General features: G+C 57.4%; 1 protein-coding gene across 1 annotated transcript; it reads left to right on the top strand.

Annotated features, from left to right (window-relative positions):
* The first annotated feature begins 2,399 nt into the window (after positions 1 to 2,399).
* On the top strand, positions 2,400 to 24,409 carry LOC144940584 (potassium voltage-gated channel subfamily V member 1-like). The gene is made up of 6 exons (XM_078866794.1): positions 2,400 to 2,455; positions 8,649 to 9,880; positions 15,706 to 16,174; positions 16,686 to 16,926; positions 17,017 to 17,408; positions 24,388 to 24,409. The coding sequence occupies exons 2-6, from the start codon at positions 8,737 to 8,739 to the stop codon at positions 24,407 to 24,409; spliced, it is 2,268 nt and encodes a 755-aa protein (XP_078722920.1). The 5' UTR covers positions 2,400 to 2,455; positions 8,649 to 8,736.
* Positions 24,410 to 25,399: the final 990 nt, after the last annotated feature.

Here is a 25,399-nt window from a genome sequence, read left to right as displayed (position 1 = left end):
AATGTTCCCATCTTTAATTTGTCTTTTCAATGATTTACCTTCTAAACAAACATCTGGCCACGTCTCGCGCACCCCAGCAGGGCATCTCACACAGCCCCCAGAAGGTCAAGAAGAAGAGCCACTGCTCGAACTGGATGTTGTGTGCCGGGCGTAGAGACATTCGTTTTCCCGTGCCGCTTCGCTGGCTATGCCGTCTTTTGTCCAACGTTTCGCTCGGCTCCCCCTTTGAGACGCAACGTGACGTTTACAAAAACAAAGAGTACGAATCCTTGCAGTCACGAAAGCTTCAAATCAAGAATGAACGACAATAATAATGACAACAACAATAATTTTTCGATTTAAAGCTTTCATGACTGCAGGGATTCATCTTCTTGGTTCTTTCGGTAAAGTCACGTAGAAGGGAAATAATAAAATAATAAACCAAGAAGAAGAACAACAATAATATGAATAGCTGACGGGCCTTTGTCAATCCACCGCTGGATGATAAATTCGCCGTCGCGCCGTCGCCACCGCACGGCTCTGATGCGACAGCTCCGTCTCGCGCCGTCGTCGACTGCGACGACGCCGCGAGTTGGAACCTCGCGCGGGGACAGGCGCCGGGTGGCTCGTTCCATCGCAACGGCTTGGGGAGGGCTTCGTCCAGCGGTGGATTGAACACGGCCGATGGTGAAACCCGATGAGGGTTGGAGAGCGCCGAGTGTGCCTGGGTGTGTGGGTGTGTTGGGTGTGCACGTGTGTGTGTGTGCCTGGGTGTGTTGGGTGTGCGTGTGTTGGGTGTGCCTGTGTGTGCACGTGTGTGTGGGGGTGCCTGTGTGTGTGGGTGTGTGTGCACGTGTGTGCACGTGTTTGTGGGGGTGCCTGTGTGTGTGTGTGGGTGTGCGTGTGTTGGGTGTGCCTGGGTGTGCACGTGTGGGTGTGTGCACGTGTGTGTGGGGGTGCACGTGGGGAGCGGTGGTGGAGCGGTTCGCGCACTGCGCTACGAACTTGGCGACCCGGGTTCGATTCCCGCTCACGGCCAACACAATTAAAGATTATCTGAACCGGTCCTGGGCCTCCCCTAGGTCGACTTAGCCTCAAATGAGTACCTGGTGCGGTGAGTAAACATCGCCACTAGGGAGACAAAGGCGGCCGGGCGTGATGGTGGCTACCCACCCCCTCGTGTGCCGTGCCGGCTTTCATAGGTGCTCGCTAACAGCGCTTGCCCCAACAGTCTGTTGAGGCTATACAGGGATCTTTGTCTTTGTGTGTGTGTGGGTGTGAGCGATAGTGAAGCGGTCAGCGCGCTGCCCTGCAAACCCGGCCACCTGAGTTCAATTCCCGCTCACGGCCCCCACCGGTGATGATTACCTGGACCAGTCCTGGGCCTCCCCTAGGTCGACTCAGCTTCGAATAGTTACTCGGTGCGGTGTGTAAGAACATCGCCACTGGGGAGACAAATGCGGTCGGGCGTGGTGCTGGCGACCCCACCCCCTCTGTTGAGGCTATGGGGGGGGGGTCTTTGTCTTTGTGTGAACTGGCTCGCAATGATCGCCACCTCCTCCCACTCCTCGCCACACGCGGGCAGCGCTGCCCTTCAGGCGTGGGCAGCGCTGCCCTTCAGGCGCGGGCAGCGCTGCCCTTCAGACGTGGCTCGGCGGGGTAGGGAACTGGACAGTGAGTGCAGATGGGGATGGTGGGGCGAGTGAGTGGGAGAGGGGAGGAGTGAGTGGGAGAGGGGATGGTGGTGGGGTGAGTGAGTGAGAGAGGGGATGGTGGTGGTGAGTGGGAGAGGGGATGGTGGTGGGGTGAGTGAGTGAGAGAGGGGATGGTGGTGGTGAGTGAGTGAGAGAGGGGATGATGGTGGTGAGTGAGTGGTAGAGGGGTGGTGGTGGTGGTGAGTGAGCGAGAGAGTGGATGGTGGTGGTGAGTGAGTGAGAGAGGGGATGATGGTGGGGTGAGTGGGAGAGGGGATGATGGTGGGGTCAGTGAAAGAGGGGTGGTGGTGAGAGAGTGAGAGAGGGGAGCGGATGGGGGTGATCAGGAGAGTGAGAGAGAGGGTGTTGGTGGAGATGGTGAGAATGAGCACAGTGGGGAGAGTGAGAGAGAGAGAGAGGGTGGTGATGGGCAGATTGAGAGAGGGTGGTGGTGGTAGTGGGGATAGAGAGAGGGTGGTGGTGGTGGGCAGACTGAGAGAGGGTGGTGGTGGTAGTGGGGAGAGAGAGAGAGGGTGTTGGTGAAGGTGGTGAGAATGAGCACAGTGGGGGTGATAGTGGGGAGAGTGGGAGAGAGAGAGGGTGGTGATGGGCAGATTGAGAGAGGGTGGTGGTGGTAGTGGGGAGAGAGGGAGGTGGGGGGTACTGAGAGAGGGAGGGGGGTGCTGGTAGCGGAGAGAGAGAGGGAGGGAGTGAGAGAGAGGCGAGTGCGCGACGGAGCGAGCGGGAACGCGCGGGTGCCGACCACGGAGCCGCGAGCACAGGTGAGGGTGGTGACACGCGGCGTCGTGAACCTCCATCGTCGATTTCAATCAATTCAACTTTGAGCACCGCTTCGTTCTACATGTTCATTCATAATAATCGGTAGTCATCGTCGTCACCGCCACCATCACAGTTCAGTTCCACGTCGTCGTCGTCGTCCGCGCAACTTGTATCGCTCCGAGACGAGGCACCGCAGACGAGCGGGAAGGGCGTCCGAACGGGAGGTTTGTTCAGACGCGGTGCCTGCGAGAGCTCTTAGGCTCTGGCTGGACGCGTCACACGGAGAGGATGAACAACAACAACAGACAACAGAGGCGAGAGACGGAGCGATGTTGTTGTGGGTTCACTCTCCAACGCACAATCGGTGTGTGCTGTTCTAGTAACGAATTGGCCACGGTTTGTTCACGTGACAAACCCTAGTAAGTGGATGTGTCGGGTGGTGGCGGGTTTAACGACACATTTATATTTACGCGATTTAACCCCCCCCCCACCCCCAAACAAAGACCTCTAATATGGATCTCAACACAACTGTTTTGCTTCCAGAAAAGGGTAAAAACCTCTTCATGTTTTGCATAGTTTAACGAACTATTATTTGGTCGCGAAAGCCCCCTGCGATTACATGTTGGAAAACGCACACAAACACACACACACACACTTACAAACACACAAACACACACACACAAACACACACACACACACAGACACACACAAACATACACAAACACACACACAAACACACACACACACTTACAAACACACACACAAACACACACACAGACACACACAAACACACACACACTTACAAACACACACACAAACACACACACGCAGACACACACAAACACACACAAACACACACACACACACACAAACACACACACAAACACACACACAAACAAACACACACACAAACACACACACAAACACACACACACTTACAAACACACACACAAACACACAAACACACACACGCAGACACACACAAACACACACACACACAAACACACACACAAACACACACACAAACAAACACACACACAAACACACACACAAACACACACACACACAAACACACAAACACAAACACACACAAACACACACACACAAACACACACACACAAACACACGCACACAAACACACAAACACACACACACAAACACACACAAACACACACACAAACACACACACACAAACACACACACAAACACACACACACACAAACACACACACACACACACACAAACACACACAAACACACACACAAACACACACACAAACACACACCACACAAACACACACACACAAACACACACAAACACACAGACACACACACAAACACACACACAAACACACAAAAATAAACACACACACAAACACATACAAACACACACAAACACACACAAACACACACAAACACACACACAAACACACACAAACACACACACAAACACACACAAACACACAAACACACACACACAAACACACACAAACACACAAACACACACACAAACACACACAAACATACACAAGCAAACACACACACACAAACACACACACAAAACACACACAAACACACACACCCAAACACACACAAACACACACACACAAACACACACACACAAACACACACACAAACACACACACAAACACACACACACAAACACACACAAACACACACACAAACACACACACACAAACAAACACACAGTGTATGTATATAATGGGCGACGAGCTGGGCAATTGGTTGATAGCAGAGAGCTCTGATGACCGTAACGCGCCCCTCCCATCCTTAAATGCCTCTTCGCCGCAATAACGCGCGCAGACGGCGTCCAATTTTTTACTCATTTCTCATTAATAATAATCACAAACAAACAAACAAAGGCACACACGCTCCATGTGTTGTTATTTTATTTTCATTATTAACCCACGAGCGTCACCCGAGCCGTGCATATGCCCGGGTCGGCGCCCCGCGAAATATGTACCGGGGCCCGGCACACCACGTCAAGTAACCCGCTCGCTGTGTCGTCGTCATCGTCATCACGATCCCTGGGCGGACAGCCCCGTGGTAGTCGTCGTGGGTGTCCACTGCTCACATGGTCACGTGCTGTTCCCGCTGTCCTCCATGCGCCAGTCTCGTCAAAACATTCCCTGCTGTCGGTTCGAGTCTTCCCGCCTTGACGGTTCCTTCCATTCTTCCGAACAACAAACAAACAACAACGACAACGACAACAACAACACGCATTTAATTGTCCTGTTGTTTACCCTGCTGCGCACATAGCTCCAGTTACCTTCTCGTCACTGCCTGCATCATCAGGTTGTCCAACTTCTGCGCGCAACCTTTTTGTCAGGTCTGCATTGGTCACTCTTTGGGCGCAGCTATCGCCGTAGAGCAGGGGTCTGCAACCTTTAAGACATAAAGAGCCACTTGGACCCGTTTCCGAAGGAAAAAATAAACTGGGAGCCGCAAAACCATTGCAACATTTAAAACAAATATAACACTGCATATATTGTTTCTTACCTTATTGCTATATACAGGACCGTGCAGTCAGCTGTCAATCTGAATAAAAAAAGGACTTTTTCACTTAACAATGTAAAATATATTTTTGCAAATTAATAGCTAAATTACCTGGTTAATGGGATTTTTGCTCCTGAACCTCAGTGCACAGTGTCTGCACATCAGGGCTGTAAGACGTCACCTTCATTTTCACACAGGCTTGCAAGCTGTCATCTGTGAGGCGTGATCGATGTTTGTTTTTAATATAGTTCATGTTGGAGAAGACCTGCTCACATACATATGTGGAGCCGAAGATCGACAGGACTCCAAATGCATACTTTTTCATATTTATATAAGTGTTGGGGATGGCATTCCATGTTTCGAATACAAGTTTGTCCTGTTTGGGAAGGTTTTCAATATCACTCCATTTATGATTCTGAGCCAGAATGGCCTTCTGACGGGCAACATCCTCAAGAGTAGCGGTCAAGCATTTGAACTTGGACACCCATATATCTTTGTCGGCTATATCGGCCAGTTCCATCTCAAGATCAGGTTGACTTACACCTGCAAATGCAGTCATATTCAATAAGGATGGATCGATCGCCAGGGGAGTGACAGGGAAGGATAATGTCGTTTTTTCCTCTCTGAACTCACAGAATCGTTTCCCAAACGAACTTTGCATTGTGGTGATTGCAGACTTGAAATATTCCAAATTTATCGTATCATGACTTTGTTTGAACTCTCTCAAAGAGGGAAAGTGAGACAGTGTACCTCTCTGTAAATCTTTGACAAACACTGTCAACTTGCGCTCGAATGCCAAAACCTCCTCCAGCATGTGCAGGGATGTGCCTCCTTTCCCCTGAAGGGTTGTATTTAGCGTGTTTAGATGTGCTGTCATGTCTACCATAAAATGTAATTTTTCCAGCCACTCTGGCTGTTCCAGCTCAGCAAAGGTGAGCTCTTTGCTGCCCAGGAAGGTTTTTACTTCTTCCAAACATGTGACAAAGCAACGGCAACGTTATTGCCTGTCACCGGGCGGGCAGTGTGGAGCGGAGCGGCGACCTGTCAGCAGCGGCAACGCCAGAGCAGGTGTCACAGTGCGCCTCCTCCCCTCGCTAGCATCCGCCCCGGAGCCGCGGTCAAGGTTCAAAAGAGCCGCATGCGGCTCCGGAGCCGCAGGTTGCCGACCCCTGCCGTAGAGGAATGGGCACGTCCCCGAGAGAAGATGAAGAGAACAACGCAGCCTGTGGAGAAGATCCCCCATAGCGTCCCTCTCATGCTCGACGTCAACGTGTGACGTGGCCCTGCCCCGTGCCACTCCACTGCTGGATGAGCGAGCCGAGCACCGCCTAATATCGAGCGGCGCGATACGAACCCCAGCGCCCCATCACTTGGGTTACCGGGTCACGGCTCTGTAACATCAGCGACGAATTCTATCGGAAGTGTTCTCACTCCCTTTCCTCCCTCCCCTCCCTGCCTCTCCTCCCTCCCGCCCTCCCACTCCCCCTCCCTCTCCCCCTACCTCCCTCTCCCCCACCCTCCCTCTCCTCCCTCCCTCCCTCTCCCCCTCCCTCACCCCCTCCCTCCCTCACCCCCTCCCTCTCCTCCCTCCCTCTCCCCCTCCCTCCCTCACCCCCTCCCTCCCTCACCCCCTCCCTCCCCTCCCTCCCTCTCCCCGAGCGCCAACCCGCGATATCCAGCACGCTCTCCCGTGAGCGAGAGGGCGAGAGGGCGAGGACGTAGCAGTGGATTGGCGTGCGCTGTGCGTGCTCAGGGCGAGGTGTGGTGGTGAAATCACGGATGGATTTGCGACGCGCGCCCGCCGTTTCTCCGCGGCCTCATTCCGCGGTCTCAGAGTCTAAATCTAAAACTATTTTGTGTTATTATTTTACCAGCTAGAGCAGCCCACCGAGCAATGTAATAGCTCTTTTTCAGGAGCGAGCTGGCCGCAAGTGATAGCCCAACGAAGTGGCGAATCACGTGGAGCAGTCGAACCCTCTAGATGTGTGTTTCGACATGTGGAGGGAAAAAGCGGAGGACTTGCCACGCGACCACGGGGAGAGAGAGAGAGAGACACCGCAAACTCCAAATACTCTCTGGTTCTTTCGGTAAAGTCCCGTAGATAGATAGAAAAACACCTGAAAACGGACGCTTGTGTTGCGACCGAAACGTCGTGATTTATTTTGTTATTTTTTCTACCTTCGCGACTTTACCGAAAGAACCAGAGCGTATGAATGCCTGCAGTCACGAAAGCTTCAAATCAAGACTAAACTCCAAATACAGCAGCAGCAGGCATTGTCAGGGTCGGGATCGAGCCCACGACCTCCTGCGCACCAGGCGAGGTAGTCAACATCTCGAAACGGTAGCGTCGTCACGTGAGTGTCCTGTCCCCCCCCCCTCATCGGTGTGTCGGGGCTGCTGCTAAACAATAACAACAACAATAACAACAACAATAACAACAACAATAACAACTACACGTGTTTCACCGTCAATTGTTGCGCGGTCGTTGCTATCGGTACGGTGGCTAAGAGATATGCATAGCTTCGCCTGGTATGTAGGAGGTTGTGGGTTCGATATCGACCCTGACGCCTGCTGCTTTGTATTTGGGGTTTGCGTTGTGTCTCTCTCTCATCACGGTGGCTAGGAGATGTTGACTACCTCGCATGGTATACAGGAGGTCGTGGGTTCCTTACCGACCCTGACGCCTGCTGTATATTTGGAGTCTGCGGTGTCTCTCTCTCATCATCACGGTGGCTATGAGATGTTGACTACCTCGCATGGTGTACAGGAGGTCGTGGGTTCCTTACCGACCCTGACGACTGCTGTGTATTTGGAGTCTGCGGTGTCTCTCTCTCATCATCACGGTGGCTATGAGATGTTGACTACCTCGCCTGGTGTACAGGAGGTCGTGGGTTCGATACCGACCCTGACGAGTGCTGTATATTTGGAGTTTGCGTTGTGTCTCTCTCTCATCACGGTGGCTATGAGATGTTGACTACCTCGCCTGGTGTACAGGAGGTCGTGGGTTCGATACCGACCCTGACGACTGCTGCTGTATATTTGGAGTCTGCGGTGTCTCTCTCTCTCCCCGTGGTCACGTGGATTTTTCTCCGGGCTCTCCGGTTTTTCCCCTCCACATTTAGAATCGACATCGCCACGAGTGTTTGGCCGTCCTGTATATCTCCACACGACGATGAGCCGCTTCGTTGAGCCGTCATTTGTGATAGTCGGATCGCTTCTGAAAATAGCTTCTAGAAAGCTCAGTCGGGCCTTACCTGGTAAAACTAAAATAGAGTCGGATTAGTTGTACGAGAAGAAGGACCCATTGGGAATTCTCACAGAGCAATTATTATTTTTTAAATCTTTTTTTCCTGCTTCTTCACTTGATGACGAGTGCTTGTGTTGCGATCGAAACGTCGTGATATTTTATTATTTTTGTTATTATTATTTTTCTATCTAGGTGGCTTTACCGAAAGACCCAAAGAATATATCACAGAGCAGTGCAGCCCCTCGATGTGAGGACACGGCCCAGGGAAGAGGGGGGGGTCACTCTCGAGATCCCATCAAGTGGCCCTCTCTGCTCCGCACAGCGGAGAGCAGGGCTCGCTTCTTTTAGACTCCCAGACGCTGAGATGTATTTGGATGAAAGTTCGGAACCACGTTAAACGGGGGTCGCGGTCTGTTGTTTCGTCGCATGCAGCAAATCTCCGACCGGGCCCGAGGCCACCAGCAGACGCAAGTCTCGTCTCACCCCTCGGGAGAGGCGGCGTCTCTTAGCTGCGGCGGTGATGCGAGCACTACCACCGTCACCACCACCACCACCACCGTCATCACCATCACCACCATCACCACCACCACCGTCACCACCATCACCACCATCACCACCACCACCATCACCACCATCACCATCACCACCATCACCACCACCACCACCGTCACCACCATCACCACCGCCACCACCGTCCCAGGGCAGCGACGAGCTTGTGTCCATCAACGTGGGCGGCGCGCGCCACTCGCTGCCGTGCGCGGTGCTCGCCTCCTACCCGCGCTCGCGACTCGGCCGCCTCGCGAAGCTGTGGCGGTGGCGGCGGCGCCGTGGAGGAGGAGGAGGTGAAGGAGGAGGCGGGGGGCAGCGAGACGCGGGGCCCGGGGGTAGCGGCGGCGGCGGCCACCCGCACCCCCTGCAGCTTTGCGACGACGTGGGAGCGTCGAGCGAGTTCTTCTTCGACCGCAGCGCGGAGGCGTTCGAGTGTGTGCTGCACTTCTACCGCACGGGCCGCCTGCACCTGCGCGAGTCTCTGTGCGCCGTCTCGTTCGGCCAGGAGCTCGAGTACTGGGGACTCGAGGACGCGCTGCTGGCCTCCTGCTGCCAGGACCGCTACTCGCGCCGCAACGCCGCCGCCGATGACCGCGGCGGCGGCGAGGACGGCGCGGGACGAGACGCGGACCGGGACTCGGACTCGGACGGCGAGGGCGGCGGCTCCGAGCGGGGCCGGTGCCGCCGCCTGCGCCGCGCCATCTGGGCCACGCTGGAGCGGCCCGACTCGTCGCGCGCGTCGCGGGCCGTGGCGGCCGTGTCGGTCGCCTTCGTGGTGCTGTCCATCGCCAACATGGCCCTGGTGAGCGCGCCCGAGTTCGCGCCGGCGGCCGGCGACGACGAGGCGACGGCGCTGGGGGTCCTGGAGGGCGTGTGCATGGCGTGGTTCACGGGCGAGCTGGCGCTGCGCTTCGCGTGCGCGCGGCGCAAGCGGCGCTTCGCGGCGCGCTTCGTCAACATCGTGGACCTGGTGGCCATCGCGCCCTTCTACGTCACCCTGGCGGTGGAGCGGCTGGCGGGGGCCTCCACGGAGCTCGAGAACGTGGGCCGCGTCGTGCAGGTGCTCAAGCTGTCGCGGTCGCTGCGCATGCTCAAGCTGGGCCGTCACTCCACAGGCGAGTGAGGCGATCACGTGGGGGGGGGGCAGGTCTCACGTGGGGGGGGGGGGGCCCAGGTCTGACGCAGACGGCAACCGCCACGATCGCTCAGATTGGGCCGCTCGAATGAGCAAGGCGAGGTCGGTCCCGCAGAGTCGAGGCAAAGAGCTCCCTTACACCTAACGGGGCTCCCAGAGGCTCGTGGCCACAGCCAACACCGATGCCTCTCGTGCACTGCTGTTGGGGCCTCACGAGAGAACGGCCACACCGGCTGCGACTCGTGTCACCACCGGCGTCACGACCGCAAAATCATCCCAACAGCTCCCTTAGATAATATGATAATTGTTTTTTTACCCTTTTATCTGGCAACAAAACTGACACCTTTTTTACAAGGAGTCATGTTTGCATTGACCACAATACCTGCGGTCGGAATGCAAACAAAAAACACAACTCTGATAATGTATGCACTGTCCTTGACATTGATTGGTCCACACCCGAGACAGCTTTTTCTTAGAGCCTCGTCTCACATGGTGTTGGACCAGATGACGCCAAAAGGCGCACGTGTTTTTTGTTTGCATTCCGACCGCAGGTATTGTGGTCAATGCAAACATGACTCCTTATAAAAAAAGGTGTCAGTTTTGTTGCCAGATAAAAGGGTAAAAAAACAATTATCATATTTTGCTACTGGCAAAGGAGGTTCCAATGGTGTAAAAGCTCCCTTAGAGCCGGTGGCGTCAGCGACCGCACGGCGACTCGCGCTGCAACTCCATTGAGCTGGCGGTCTCGATGAGGCTGAGCAGCAGCTCAGAGATGTTGGGCACGCGACGGCGCACCACACCACACCGCACCGCGTCGCACCGCCCCGCACAGCACCACACCGCACCACACCGCACCGCACCGCGTCGCACCGCACCGCGTCGAGTGTCCAGGGAGCCGGGCGCTGCTCGTCCGCCGTATACAGCCCAGTGGGGACATTTCCACGTTCCCGTGGCGCGGAGCGACGGCCCTGGCGGGGTTTGCTGGCGGTGCCGCGTGCTGCTCGGCACGAGCCGAGTCTGAACTCGTGACTCCTGATCACTGATTTAGTTTTTATGTGACGACAGAAGGCCCCGCTGAGCCATCGCAAATGATAGCTCAACCAAGTGGGTTTATTATCAACATCATCATCGTGTGGAAATTTATGGCAGCAGCCAATTACTCTAAACGCGTGACGCTGATCCTAAATGTATAAGAAAGGTAAGCGAATCGCTAACATTTCATAAATATGCTAAAACTAAACTGTTTTTATTTGACCAGACAAGGCCCACTGAGGTTTGTAGCTATTTTCTTCCAAACGCGACCTGGCTATCACAAATCATAGCTCAAACAAGGTCGCTTAGCGTCACGTGGAAATGCACAGCAGTCAAACGCTCTAAACGCGTGGACGTTGATTCTAAATGTGGAGGGAAAAACACGAAGACCCGGAGAAAAATCCACGCGACCACGTGGAGAGAGAGAGAGAGAGAGTTAGAGAGACACCGCAAACTCCAAATACACAGCAGCAGGCAGTGTTGTGTTCTGGATCGAGCTCACGACCTCCTGTATACCAGGCGAGGTAGTTAACATCTCCGAGCTGCCAATGGAAACAAATCGTGCGGGCGCCACGGCGCTTCCGAAACGCGGTGTTTGTGATGTGGCGGTGTTTGGTGGCGGCGGTGACGTCTCGTGTGTCGTTGCGATCGATGGCTGTGAATCCATTCAGCGACGTCCGACCTTTAGCCCCGCGTGGCGACAACTCCTTTGCGCAGCAGAAGCCCCCACACCTCGTGGAGCGAAACGTCGGACGTCGTGCCGAACGACAGGCGCGACAAGCCCCGAATGCACACGCGGTAGTCGTGACCCATCGAACGAACGCCGTGGATCTCCCGCGGTGTTGGCGGATTTCTTTGTTTGTTTGTTGTGACATCAGCCGCACCGTGGGGGATTCGAGACGCAGCCGACAGGCGACGCGAAGAGAACTCGTCGCCTCGTCACGGCCACTCCACGCTGCGACACGAAACATGAGCGCAGCGCGTCGCTGTGTTGCCCGAGGTCCCTGAGGTGATCTTTGCCCTGCACGGCTCTCGCGTCCCTCTTTGGAGTCTGCGAGCCGAGCGAGCGAGTGGACGTGGTGCTGGACAGTCACCCCCCCCCCCCTCGTGTGCCACAGTGCCGGCCTTCATAGCTTGCTGCTGCTGCTGCTACTCGCGACTACTGACAGCGCTTGTCCCCAGCAGTCTGTTGAAGCCATACACTGGGGGGGGGGGGTGTCTTTGTCTAAATGTGATGTTTAAGCAAGAATAACGAACACAGGAACTCAACACATTCGTGAATAACCGCGCTATGAAGAAGGAACATTGCCCGAAACGTCGCATATTCGATATGTTTAGTTTTAGGGCCGCAGTGTTTTTGATGATTGTGTTGAGTTAGTTGTGTGTGTGTGTACGTAGTGTGTGTGTGTACGTAGGGAGTGTGTGTATGTCGGGAGTGTGTGTGTGTAAGTAGGGAGTGTGTGTGTACATAGTGATTGTGTATGTACGTAGGGAGTGTGTGTGTGTAAGTAGGGAGTGTGTGTGTATGTGTACATAGTGATTGTGTATGTACGTAGGGAGTGTGTGTGTGTACGTTGTGTGTGTGTGGTATTGGGGAGGGGCGGGGGGAGGGGGGAGCTCCTCGGCTCCCCGAGGGATCTTCGTGAGCGAGGCTGCCAGGCGGACGCAATGACCTTGACATTATTTATTTATTTCCTTTAAAAGCCAAACCGCGTGCGCCGCTGGGGCTGACGAGATGCGCAGTTCGCACCCACCCGGAGGTTGCTATTTCCGTTACTGAGAACTCCTGCAACGGGGGAGGGAGGGGGGAGAGGAGGGAGAGGGGGGAGAGGGGGGAGAGGGGAGGGAGGAGAGGGGGGAGAGGGGAGGGAGGAGAGGGGGGGGGAGAAGAGGGGGGGGAGGGAGGAGAGGGGGGAGAGGGGAGGGAGGAGAGGGGGGAGAGGGGAGGGAGGAGAGGGGGGGAGGGGAGGGAGGAGAGGGGGGAGAGGGGAGGGAGGAGAGGGGGGAGGGGAGGTAGGAGAGGGGGGAGAGGGGAGGGAGGAGAGGGGGGAGAGGGGAGGGAGGAGAGGGGGGGAGGGGAGGGAGGAGAGGGGGGAGAGGAGAGGGGGGAGGGGAGGGAGGAGAGGGGGGAGAGGGGAGGGAGGAGAGGGGGGAGAGGGGAGGGAGGAGAGGGGGGAGGGGAGGGAGGAGAGGGGGGAGAGGGGAGGGAGGAGAGGGGGGAGAGGGGAGGGAGGAGAGGGGGCAGGAGAGGGGGGGGAGGGAGGAGAGGGGGAGGGGAGGGAGGAGAGGGGAGGGAGGAGAGGGGGGAGAGGGGAGGGAGGAGAGGGAGGAGAGGGGGGAGAGGGGAGGGAGGAGAGGGGGGAGGGGAGGGAGGAGACGGGGAGAGGGGAGGGAGGAGAGGGGGGAGAGGGGAGGGAGGAGAGGGGGGAGGGGAGGGAGGAGACGGGGAGAGGGGAGGGAGGAGAGGGGGGAGAGGGGAGGGAGGAGAGGGGGGAGGGGAGGGAGGAGACGGGGAGAGGGGAGGGAGGAGAGGGGGGGAGAGGGGAGGGAGGAGAGGGGGGAGGGGAGGGAGGAGAGGGGGGAGAGGGGAGGGAGGGGAGGGAGGAGAGGGGACGTAGGAGAGGGGGGAGGGGAGGGGGGAGGAGAGTGAGGGGAGGGAGGAGAGGGAGGAGAGGGGGGGCGAACATTGAGGGCGAACATTGAGGGCAGAGGCAGAGAGGGAGTTTGCTAAGTGCCCTCCGAGTCACGGACGCTCGTGTAACGCGATTCGTCGATCTCCGTTCCCACGATCAGAAACCCTCCCAGGTAGCAGCAGCCCTCGCGTAGCGCAGTGCCCCCACGACATGTGTGTAGTGTGGTGTGTGTGCTGCAGTGTGTGTGTGTAGTGTGGTGTGTGTGTGTGCTGCAGTGTGTGTGTGTAGTGTGGTGTGTGTGTGCTGCAGTGTGTGTGTGTAGTGTGTGTGTGCTGTGTGTGTGTGTAGTGTGGTGTGTGTGTGCTGTGTGTGTGTAGTGTGGTGTGTGTGTGCTGTGTGTGTGTAGTGTGGTGTGTGTGTGTACTGTGCTGTGTGTGTGTAGTGTGGTGTGTGTGTGTGTACTGTGGTGTGTGTGTGTACTGTGGTGTGTGTGTGTACTGTGTTGTGTGTGTATTGTGTGTGTGTAGTGTGCTGCGGTTTGTGTGTGTGTACCGTGGTGTGTGTGTGTGTACTGCAGTGTGTGTGTGTGTGTACTGCAGTGTGTGTGTGTACTGTGTGTGTCTGTGTACTGCGGCATGTGTGTGTGTGTACTGCGGCATGTGTGTGTGTACTGCAGTGTGTGTGTACTGTGTTGTGTGTGTACTGCAGTGTGTGTGTACTGTGTTCTGTGTGTGTACTGTGTGTGTAGTGTGGTGTGTGTACTGCGGCATGTGTGTGTACTGTGTTGTGTGTGTGTACTGTGGTGTGTGTGTGTGTACTGTGTGTGTCTGTGTACTCTGGCATGTGTGTGTGTGTACTGTGGTGTGTGTGTGTACCGTGGTGTGTGTGTGTACTGTGTTGTGTGTGTGTGTCCTGCAGTGTGTGTGTGTGTGTGTACTGCAGTGTGTGTGTACTGTGTGTGTCTGTGTACTGCGGCATGTGTGTGTGTACTGCGGCATGTGTATGTGTACTGCAGTGTGTGTGTGTACTGTGTTGTGTGTGTACTGCGGTGTGTGTGTACTGTGTTCTGTGTGTGTACTGTGTGTGTAGTGTGGTGTGTGTACTGCGGCATGTGTGTGTACTGTGTTGTGTGTGTGTACTGTGTGTCTGTACTGTGTGTAGGTGTGTACTGTGTGTGGGTGTGCACTACGGCATGTGTGTGTACTGTGTTGTGTGTGTGTGTAGTATGGTGTGTACTGTGTGTGTGTGTACTGTGTGTGTAGTGTGGTGTGTGTACTGTTTGTACTGCGGTGTGTGTGTACTGTGTGTGTGTGTACTGTGTGTGTGTTTGTAGTGTGGTGTGTGTGTGCTGCAGTGTGTGTGTGTGCTGCAGTGTGTGTGTGTACTGTGTGTGTGTACTGTGTGTGAGTGTGTACTGCGGCGTGTGTTGTGTTCCGTGCTCCAATATTGTCGACGTGGGACCGCGTGACCTGAGTCAGATTCCCTGCCCCGGCCACCATCAGCGGCTTAACAGAGATGCACTGTGCACACGTGTGGTTGGGTTGAGCAAACCCTCGGTTCCGACTCAAACAGCACTCGACCCCATCTTGATCCCCCCCCCCCTCCACTTTCTGGGACGCCACGTTAACAGCCCTCATCCAGCAGTGGATCTAGACAATGGTAACCGGTTCAGGTGGCCCCGACCAGGTTACCGGTTCAGGCGGCGTTCTCCTGTGGCTGGTGATGCCGTCGACCGAGCCGGCGGCGAGATCGCCGCTCGTTGCAGAGGTTTCGCGGTTCGAGCCGAGCGGCCGCCCCGGTTAATACTGCGGGTGCGTTGGCCCTAAACACGCGCGCCGCGACAGCGGACGTCATCGGAACAAAAAAAGAGGAGTAGGCCACGCGTGCCGATGTCACGGTTTATGTTTGATGAAGGGCTGAATTGGACAGCCACACCAACATTGCCCTTCCCCGCCTGGCACACCAATGCCCACTTGCAGGCCGCTGCTACATCCACCTTGCTGCCGCGCGTGGACAGCTGCGAGACGACGACGACGGGGGTGGTGGTGGTGGTGGTTGTGGTGAAAATTAACCTTCATCAAGTCTCCGCCGCTCACCTCTGCCCCGTCTCTCCCTCCCCCTCCCGCCCGTGACCTCGCAGGCCTCAAGGCGCTGGGCGTCACCATCAAGCAGTGCCACGAGGAGGTGGGGCTGCTGCTGCTGTTCTTCTCCGTGGGCGTCTCCATCTTCTCGGTGCTCGAGTACGCGCTGGAGAGCTCCTGCCCGGGCACGGGCTTCACGAGCGTGCCGAGCGCCTGGTGGTGGGCCACCACCTCCATGACCACGGTGGGCTACGGGGACGTGCGGCCCGACACGACCGCCGGCAAGCTGGCGGCCTTCGCGTGCATCCTGTCGGGGCTGCTGGTGCTCGCCCTGCCCATCGCCATCATCAACGACAAGTTCGCCGCCTTCTACCGCGCGCTGCGGCTGCGCGACGCGGCCGAGCGCCACGGACGCGCCCTCCGCGGTCTCGCGCGGGCCCAGGAAGACGGGGACGCGGACGGGGACGCGGGGCCGCGGGCGAACCTGCGCGACGCTTACGCGCGCCACGTCCTCGGGGCCCTGCGCGGGCGAGGTGACCGCCACTCCGTGGAGAGGCTTTGATGGCCGCGGTCCTGGCGGGGGGCGTCTTAGGGAGGGGGGGGGGCAAGCGCCGGTCGTGACAATGCGGCGACGTTGCGTGGTCACAGGGCTGAGTCGGAGGTCAGGAGCGGGAATGTCGGGATCGGCACCGCGCACGTGGCGGTGATATCCACCTTGGAGCGTGACGCCGAGATCTGCGTACGGCATTCATGTTGCCGGCAACATTGTCAGGTTGCCCCGCGCGGAGGATTTGGACTGAAAATTCAACGACGAAAATGGGAATTCGTGGCACCCGGGTAGAGAGGGAGGGAGAGAGAGGGAGGGAGAGGGAGGGAGAGAGAGGGAGGGAGGGATAGAGGGAGGGAGAGGGGGAGAGAGAGGGAGGGAGGGATAGAGGGAGGGAGAGGGGGAGGGAGAGGGGGAGGGAGAGAGGGAGGGAGAGGGGGAGGGAGAGGGGGAGGGAAAGTTCCTGCACGCCACCCCTGCACCGGCCTGGAGCATCACGGCCTCCTTCCTCCTGAAACAGCTGGGGGCTCTGCAGTGCTCCAAACAACTATTCTACTTGGACCTGCAGGGCCTCCCACTGGGACAGCCGCCACCTTTCTACAGGAGCGTCCTGCAGACGTGGAGCTCCCTCGCCATCAGGAGGCTGAACCAGCCGCGATCGGCCGAAGATCTGGTCTTCGAACCAATCCTCAGGAACCCGCAGACAAAGCTGCCATCCACCACCGCCACCCCGGCACGGAGAGACGCCTCACCAATGCACGGCTCACCAGGATGAGAGATCTGGTGGAACCTGGAACACGGGGCCGGTGGCTCGGACCAGCAGACATGGCCGCAAAGACAGGGGGCTGCAGTCGCTCCGGGTGGCTGCCCGGATCCTGGCCGAAGCCAAGGGGGCCTTCTCAGTGGCAGCGGGGAGAACGCCCCCATCGGGTTTGGGAATGACGAGGCCCCTCTCGGTCCCCCTCCACCGGAGCTCTCCGTCGTGCCACTGCATCGCCACTGCCGACAAACGAAGGCGGATCACAACCTGTGCCGGCTGGAAAACCTACCAGAGGTGCCCTTCGAAAATGTAAAGAGGAAGGTGCTCTACTCCTACATGGTCCGGTTTCACCAACAGGACATGCTGAGGAACCACAAGAACCATGCCTGGAGGAAAGCCCTGCCCTGCATCTCTCCGGAGAGGCCTCGCTGGAGGCAACTCTACTCCAGCCCGACGTACAACCGCATCGGTGACCTCAGCTGGAGCATCGCCCATGGCACCGGCACCACCAACGCCTCCCTGGCGCGCTTCACCGACACGTCCCCGGAGTGCCGGTTCTGGGGTAAAGTGTAGACGGTGGCGCACCAATACGTGGAGTGCAAGAGCCTGGACTCGCTGTTCAAGGTCCTGAGAAACATCCTCCTAAAGTTCAGCCTCCACTTCTCCCCGACGGTCCTCATCTTTGGATACCAAAAGGGCGACGGACCCCAACATCTTCAGGGGCTGGTCAACGTGCTCGTCGGCTATGCCAAGCTCGCCATATACAGGGCGAGGAAGGTGGCCCTGGAGGGGAAACGTCCGGCCAGCAGCCTGGGCATCTTCCGCGCTCTGGTCGGAACCAGGGTGTGGCTGGAGTTCCGCCATGGGCGGCTGACCCACGCCGTGCCGGCCTTCAAGGAGCAGTGCGCGATGGAGGAGGCCGTGTGCTCGGTGGCAGATGATGGGGAGCTCTGCATGCTGATATGAGCTACCCGTCGGAGGCCGTCGGACTGCGAGAAGGGCTGCGTGCAGAACGAGAGAGAGCGAGAGAGTGAGCGAGAGAGTGAGCGAGAGGTGGGGGTTTTACATAAAGCTAAGTTAAAAAATGTAACAACATTTTTTTACGAAATGATGAACGAAGCAAAGTGCCGAATACACCGAGCATCTTCTTGTTTCCACTGATCGTAAAAAAAGAGAGGGAGAGGAAGGGAGAGAGAGGGAGAGAGAGGGAGAGAGAACGAGAGAGTGAGCGAGAGAATGAGCGACAGAACGAGAGAGTGAACGAGTGAGAGAGCGAGAGAGAGAGTGAGCGAGAGAGTGAGCGAGAGAGCGAGGGTTACATAAAACCCCGTTTAAAAAAAAAAATTTACGAAATGATGAACGAAACAAAGTGCCGAATACACCGACATCTTCTTGTTTCCACTGATCGTAAAAAAAAGAGAGGGAGAGAGAGGGAGGGAGAGAGGGCAATGAACAGAGCTGGACTGTGAATATTCCCAAGATGAACATCCGTGAGGTGAAACGGGCGTCGTCGTGAAATTAGATTGGGTTTTTTTCCTTCTTCAAGTTTAATGAGATATTTGAACAATGATAATGACAATCCGCGGTGTTTCCACTGTCCACCACTGCGCTTGCCGCGCTCCGACAGCACGTGGTCTGTTTATCGCGAGTCAATTCACACGGGAAACTAATTGCGGCAAAACCGCATTCGACACAGGGAGAGCAGCAACAACCACAGCAACAACAGCAACAACCACAGCAACAACAGCAACAACGAAAGGGGCTCCGGTGTCGCCAGGGGCCCGTAGGTTGCGCGGGAAGGAGGAGGAGGGAGAGGAGGAGGGGGGAGGAGTAGGGGGGAGGAGGAGGAGGGGGGAGATGTCCCCCCGCTCCCGGTAGTTGCGAGCGCTGGTGGCCGACAGAGAGAGACAGAGAGAGACACAGAGAGAGACAGAGAGACACAGAGAGAGACAGAGAGACAGAGAGAGACACAGAGAGACAGAGAGAGACAGAGAGACACAGAGAGAGACAGAGAGAGGTGTTTAATTGGCACGACAAAGACGCAGATCCACACCCCCAGCCCCCCCCCCCGTATCGCCCGTAACAGACTGGGGGGGGGGGGGAATTGTGTTCGCGAGTAGCACCCTGCGAAGGGTGGCCGGCACCACGCCCGGCCGCCTTTGTCTCCCCAGTGGCGATGTTTTGACTGCATACCGCACCGGGCACTCGTTTGAGGCTGAGTTGACCTCGGGGGGGGGGGCCCAGGGGGGAGGCCCAGGACCAGTTCAGAGAATCGTTAGCGATGTTCGCCGTGAGCGGGAATCGAACTCGGGTCGCCGGGTTCGTGGCGCAGCACAGCGCTAACCGCGACGCTACCGCCCCCCACAAACATACAAAGATCCCCCGTATAGCCTCAACAGACTGTAGGGGCAAGTGCTGTTAGCGAGCACCTATGAGGGCCGACAAGGCACACGGGGGGGTGGGTGGCCAGCACCACGCCCGGCTGCCTTTGTCTCCCACACACACCCCCACACACAACCCCACACACACCCCCAACCCCACACCCCCCCACACACCCCACACACACCCCCAATAACAACTACCGCGGCGCTTGTGCCAGGCTATGTGCACGTTAAGGCCACGAAGTGTCGAACGCCCCTGGCAAGAGGTCACGGGACAGACCCAGCAGGTGCCACGGGTCGACTGACTGAGCTAGCTTGCTGTGTTTTAGCCACCCGGTGCTCTGTTCGTTGTTGTGAGCGTCGCTCCTCTGTCCTCCGTTGTTGCTGGAGGGCGACTGCCTCCAACTGCCCAGTAGCAGCGTCCTTCACGAGCCACCTCCACAGAGGCCGATCTTGACACCGCTGGTACTGGTCATCGGCAAGTCCACTCAGCTCCATGTCCTCCTCTACCACATCACTCCATCTCTTCTGTAGCCAGTGCCGCGCCCTTCTAACCCCCTCTATCTGGCTGAACAAAAGCTGTTTAGGCATGCGGTGGCTTGGTATGCGGGCTACATTACTCAGCCAATGCAGCATTGCCTGCCGTAGGAACTTTGTCCAGATCTTTCAAGGATTTGTGAGCTCCTCACACGTGAGGCCCGCGCCTCGAAAGGGGCCGAAAACTTCTCTGCATCTGTCGCCGTCGCTGCGACCACCTTAGCCGCACTGCTCGGGTACTGGAGGGGAAGATGCGCGACCTGGCAGCTTCTTCTTTCGTATGCCCTGTGAGCGACAGTTTGTAGAGATTATGTCAGAGTTGAATGTGAAGGCCCTTCAGCCAATCCAGGGCGGCAGTAGATGCTGTCGTGACGAGGCCCGGTCAGTTTGCGCGTTCACTGACCACGTGGTCACAGTGCAAGGAGGCACACGTGACTCTTGTGTGTGCACTGACCACGTGGTCACAGTGCAAGGAGGCACACATGATTCTAGTGTTCACTGACCACGTGGTCACAGTGCAAGGAGACACACGTGACCCTTGTGTGTTCACTGACCACGTCGTCACAGCGCAAGGAGCCACACGTGACTCTTGTGTGTTCACTGACCACGTGGTCACAGCGGTGGAACGTTTTCCGAATTTGAAAAAGTGACTCGCAAATTACAAAATTGGGTAAAAGCACGTGACTGCAGACAGTCCTCGTCACAGCGTCACACCTTTCTCTAACACCATCACCACCATCACTCGCCACCACCACAACCACCACTCACCACCACTCCCCACCACCACCACCACGCTCCACCACCACTCTCCACCACCACTCTCCACCACCACCACCACTCTCCACCACCACAACCACTCTCTACCACCACTCACCACCACCACCACTCTCCACTACCACTCTCCACCATCACCACTCTCCATGCAGCACTCTCACCCAGCACTCTCAACCAAGAGCAAACCTAAGGCGTAACACAACTCAGAGCGCCGAATTATGGCAACCAATCAAAGATGTCATGATTCATCATCATCACAATCAGCCGTGATCAGTCCACTACTGGACCAATGCCTCCCCAACCCGCAACCGTCTCTCGTGACCCTGCCATGGAACGATCCGCCTGGCGGCTGCACTCGAACTAATGATGGACAAATGACTTCGGTGGGGTGGGGGGGAGGGACCCGAGCTGGTCACACGCGGCTGCCTTTGTCTCTCCGAGACAACGAACGAACGCGATGCAGCTCACGGCTCCACGGTGACACGCGCGGGATGGGACTGCTCAGGGGAAGGGGGGGGTCAACGCAGGGGTCACGCAGCAGCGACAGCTGAGGCTGAGAGGGGGGGGGGGCGGGGAGACTGTTGCGTGACGGAGGGGAAGCTCGTCACGGCAGATGCGTGAGCGCATGGCTGGAAAACACAACAAATTGAACGCACGCACACACAAAGACAAAGATCCCCCGTATAGCGTTAACACACTGTTGGGGCGAGTGCTGTTAGCGAGCAGCACCTATGAAGGCCGGCACGGCACACGAGGGGGTGGGTGGCCAGCAACCACGCCCGACCGCCTTTGTCTCTCCGGTGTTGATGTTTACACACCGCTACACCGGATAATCATTTGAGGCTGAGTCGACCTTGGGGAGGAGGCCCAGGACCGGTTCAGATGATCGTCACCGGTGTTGGCCGTGAGCGGGAATCGAACTCGGGTCCGCTGGGTTCGTAGCGCTGCGTAGCGCTAACCACACACGCAGCTGCGTGCTGCGTAGCCGCATGTCAGAATCGGAATCTGTATTTATCCTCGAGAAATCCAATGAGCTATGCAGCTCTTTTCACAGACGTTACAATCAAAAAACAATACAAACAACGACGGTTAGTGCAAAGTATAAGAATGGTAAGCAAATCACTAAAAGTAATGAATTAAATAAACTACCAATAAAATATGTTTTGCATTCTACCAGGTACGGCCCCAATGAGCTGTGTAGGTTTTTTTTATATCAGAAGCGATCTTGACCATCACAGATGAAAGCTCAACTAAGCGGCTTGTCGCGTGGAAATGTATAGCGGCAGACTAATCCTCTAAACGCGTGTTTCAAAATGTGCAGGGAAAACCCGGAGAAGAAAATCCACGCGACCACGGGGAGAGAGAGACGCGCAAACTCCAAATATACAGCAGCAGGCGTCAGGGTCAGGATCGAACCCACAGCCTCCTGTATACCAGGCGAGGTAGTCAACATCCCCTAGCCACCGTGACACTCCTTAAATCAGTGGTTTTTTTACTTTTACTGCAGCTTGCACCCCTCTGGTTCTCAGAAAGGGCATCTTTAACCCCCAGGGGGTGCGTGCACCCCAGGTTCAAAACCACCTCCTTAAATCGACGTCCCAAAGCTCCCAAGACTTGTCCAGACCACCGGCTCGACAGAGCGGAATTCGCGTGGCCGTGTCGGCCGTGTTGACACCGCCGAGACTCCAAGGGGACGTGATAGAATGTAAGTGGGTCAGACAAAGACAACATAGTGATGGGATGGGATGAGCTCCCGACCGCATCCCCTCTTCTCAGCCCGCGGAGCGTCTGGGGCAGCCCACGGTGCGGTCCGCACCCCCCTACCCAGGGCCCCCCACCCAGCACCCCCTACCCAGGGCCCCCCACCCAGCACCCCCTACCCAGCCCCCCACCCAGCCCCCCCTACCCAGCCCCCTACCCAGCGCCTCCTACCCAGCGCCCCCTACCCAGCGCCTCCTACCCAGCCCTCCCTACCCAGCCCCCTACCCAGCCCCCCCTACCCAGCCTCCTACCCAGCCCCCCACCCAGCGCCCCCTACCCAGCCCCCTACCCAGCCCCCCACCCAGCCCCCTACATAGCACCCCCTACCCAGCCCCCTACCCAGCCCCCTACATAGCACCCCCTACCCAGCCCCCTACCCAGCCTCCTACCCAGCCCCCCACCCAGCGCCCCCCACCCAGCGCCCCCTACCCAGCCCCCTACCCAGCCCCCCACCCAGCCCCCTACATAGCACCCCCTACCCAGCCCCCTACCCAGCCTCCTACCCAGCCCCCCACCCAGCGCCTCCTACCCAGCGCCCCCTACCCAGCCCCCCACCCAGCCCCCTACCCAGCCCCTACTCAGCACCCCCTACCCAGCACTCCCTACCCAGCCCCCCACCCAGCCCCCTACCCAGCGCCCCCCAGCCCCCTACCCAACACCCCCTACCCAGCGCCCCCCACCCAGCGCCCCCTGCCCAGCCCCCCACCCAGCCCCCTACCCAGCGCCCCCTGCCCAGCCCCCTGCCCAGCCCCCCACCCAGCCCCCTACCCAGCGCCTCCTACCCAGCCCCCTGCCCAGCCCCCTGCCCAGCGCCCCCTGCCCAGCCCCCCACCCAGCCCCCTGCCCAGCGCCCCCTGCCCAGCGCCCCCTACCCAGCCCCCTGCCCAGCGCCCTGCCCAGCGCCCCCCACCCAGCACCCCCTACCCAGCGCCCCCCACCCAGCGCACCCTACCCAGCCCCCCCTACCCAGCCCCCCCTACCCAGCCCCCTACCCAGCGACCCCTACCCAGCACCCCCTACCCAGCCCCCTACCCAGCCCCCTGCCCAGCCCCCTACCCAGCGCCCCCTGCCCAGCGCCCCCTACCCAGCCCCCTGCCCAGCCCCCTGCCCAGCGCCCCCCACCCAGCACCCCCTACCCAGCGCCCCCTGCCCAGCCCCCTACCCAGCCCCCCCTACCCAGCCCCCTGCCCAGCCCCCTACCCAGCGCCCCCTACCCAGCACGGGGGGGGGGGGGGTGAGACGGACGCGGCCGGAACTCAGAAACACCTTAGCCTCGGTCTCTTCTCGGCTGCGGATGATGTAATGTACACACTGTGTGTGTACTATATTTATATAATGGTTGCTAAGCACAGGCCCAAAGGTCCTAACACTCCAAGTGGGCGGCTACGAACAGCAGTGTCGAAGATGCGCCACAAGAGAGGGCGCGTCTCGAGTGAGTGGATGTGAGAGATTGGGGGCGATGGTGGGAGGAGGGAACTCCAAAGCGGAGCAGTGCGTGGTGAGCTCCAGTGTGGTGAGCGGGTGGGCGAGCGGGAGGGTGAGTGAGTGTGTTGGTGTGTGCTCCAGTGTGGTGAGTGGGTATTTGGGTAATTGAGTGGGTGGGTGAGCGGGTGGGTGAGTGAGTGTTGTTGTGAGCTCCAGTGTGGTCGTGGTTGTTGAACACAGTGTGGTGGTGGTGGTTCTTCACCACAGTGTGGTGTTAGTGGTGGTGGTTGAACACAGTGTGGTGGTGGTTTTTCACCACAGTGAGGTGGTGGTGGAGAACCACCACCACACTGTGGTGAAGAACCACCACCACCACACTGTGGTGAAGAACCACCACCACCACACTGTGGTGAAGAACCACCACCACACTGTGGTGAAGAACCACCACCACACTGTGGTGGATGCGATGCCATCATCAGTGTCTGGTCGAGCTCAGCTCGCCAGACACGAAGCCGTCTCTCGGCTTTGCTTGCGGCGCTGTTTGCGTTGCGAGCAGTGGGAGCCCAGCCACGCGGTAGGCGGGATGGCCACGTGCTCACCGCGTCAAGCTCAACGTCCCTGGGCCAGTGTCCACGGAGCGTCGCACTCAGTGCCAGATCAGCCGAGCAGCACATGTAGCAATTCCACATGTAGTAGCTACACATGTAGTAGTAGCTACTACATATGTAGTAGTAGCTACTACATATGTAGTAGTAGCAGCTACACATGTAGTAGTAGCAGCAACACATGTAGTAGTAGCTGCTACATGTGTAGTAGTAGCAGCTACACATATAGTAGTAGCAGCTACACATGTAGTAGTAGCTGCACATGTAGTAGCTGCACATGTAGCAGCTGCACATGCAGCAGCTGCACACGTAGCAGCTACTACACGTGTAGTAGCTACTACACTTGTAGTAGCTACGGGCACCGCACTTTCAAGGGCCCACGAGCTAAATGCTTTCAATCTATCAATTCCGGTTCAGTGAGTCTGCACTTGCTCTATTACTATAGTACTATACCGCCTTTAACTTAATTGAACGACTGGGTGTTTAAGGTTAACGATTTGTCGTATTATCTGGCTGTATAGTAAATTAATAAATACAATTACTTTACTATGCAAGTGAAGAATGTGTTTTAATATTTGTGTTTTTCTTTATTCAGGGCCCTTCATAACATCACACGCTACAGGCCTCGCACTCGCTTCACCCGTCACTGGTCGCACTCCAACCTCTCTCGTTTACGCGCGACAACACGTGCCCGCTCTTCATTCCCTTTCACTTGACCCGCGGTGTCTCCATTCGCAAAAGAGATCCCTGGTCAAAATGTGCGGAGCTTACCGAGTTATGAAATGTAACGAACTCGGTGTGTGAAGTGTGTGTCGCGTAGGTTCATGCCTACGCGTCTCTTCCACGGTGAGGCCCGCGAAACCGCTGCGTGTGACGGCACGACACGGCGCTGCGTGCGTTTCATTTGGGCCACATCTGCAGGACGCAGCGCGTTAGCGCACAGGGCGAGTTGACTGTGTGGAG

This window comes from Lampetra fluviatilis, chromosome 23, assembly GCF_964198595.1.
Source record: "Lampetra fluviatilis chromosome 23, kcLamFluv1.1, whole genome shotgun sequence".
Taxonomy (NCBI): Eukaryota; Metazoa; Chordata; class Hyperoartia; order Petromyzontiformes; family Petromyzontidae; genus Lampetra; species Lampetra fluviatilis.
This window is presented reverse-complemented; position numbering and strand designations above follow the sequence as displayed.

Excerpts from the sequence above, each read along its gene's own strand:
- LOC144940584 (XM_078866794.1), top strand. The coding sequence starts at position 8,737 with ATGCGAGCACTACCACCGTCACCACCACCACCACCACCGTCATCACCA. Across the intron at positions 16,927-17,016 it reads CATCCACCACCGCCACCCCG|ACATGGCCGCAAAGACAGGG; the intron begins GCACGGAGAGAC and ends TCGGACCAGCAG. Across the intron at positions 17,409-24,387 it reads CAACTCTACTCCAGCCCGAC|TGGGAGCCCAGCCACGCGGT; the intron begins GTACAACCGCAT and ends CGTTGCGAGCAG.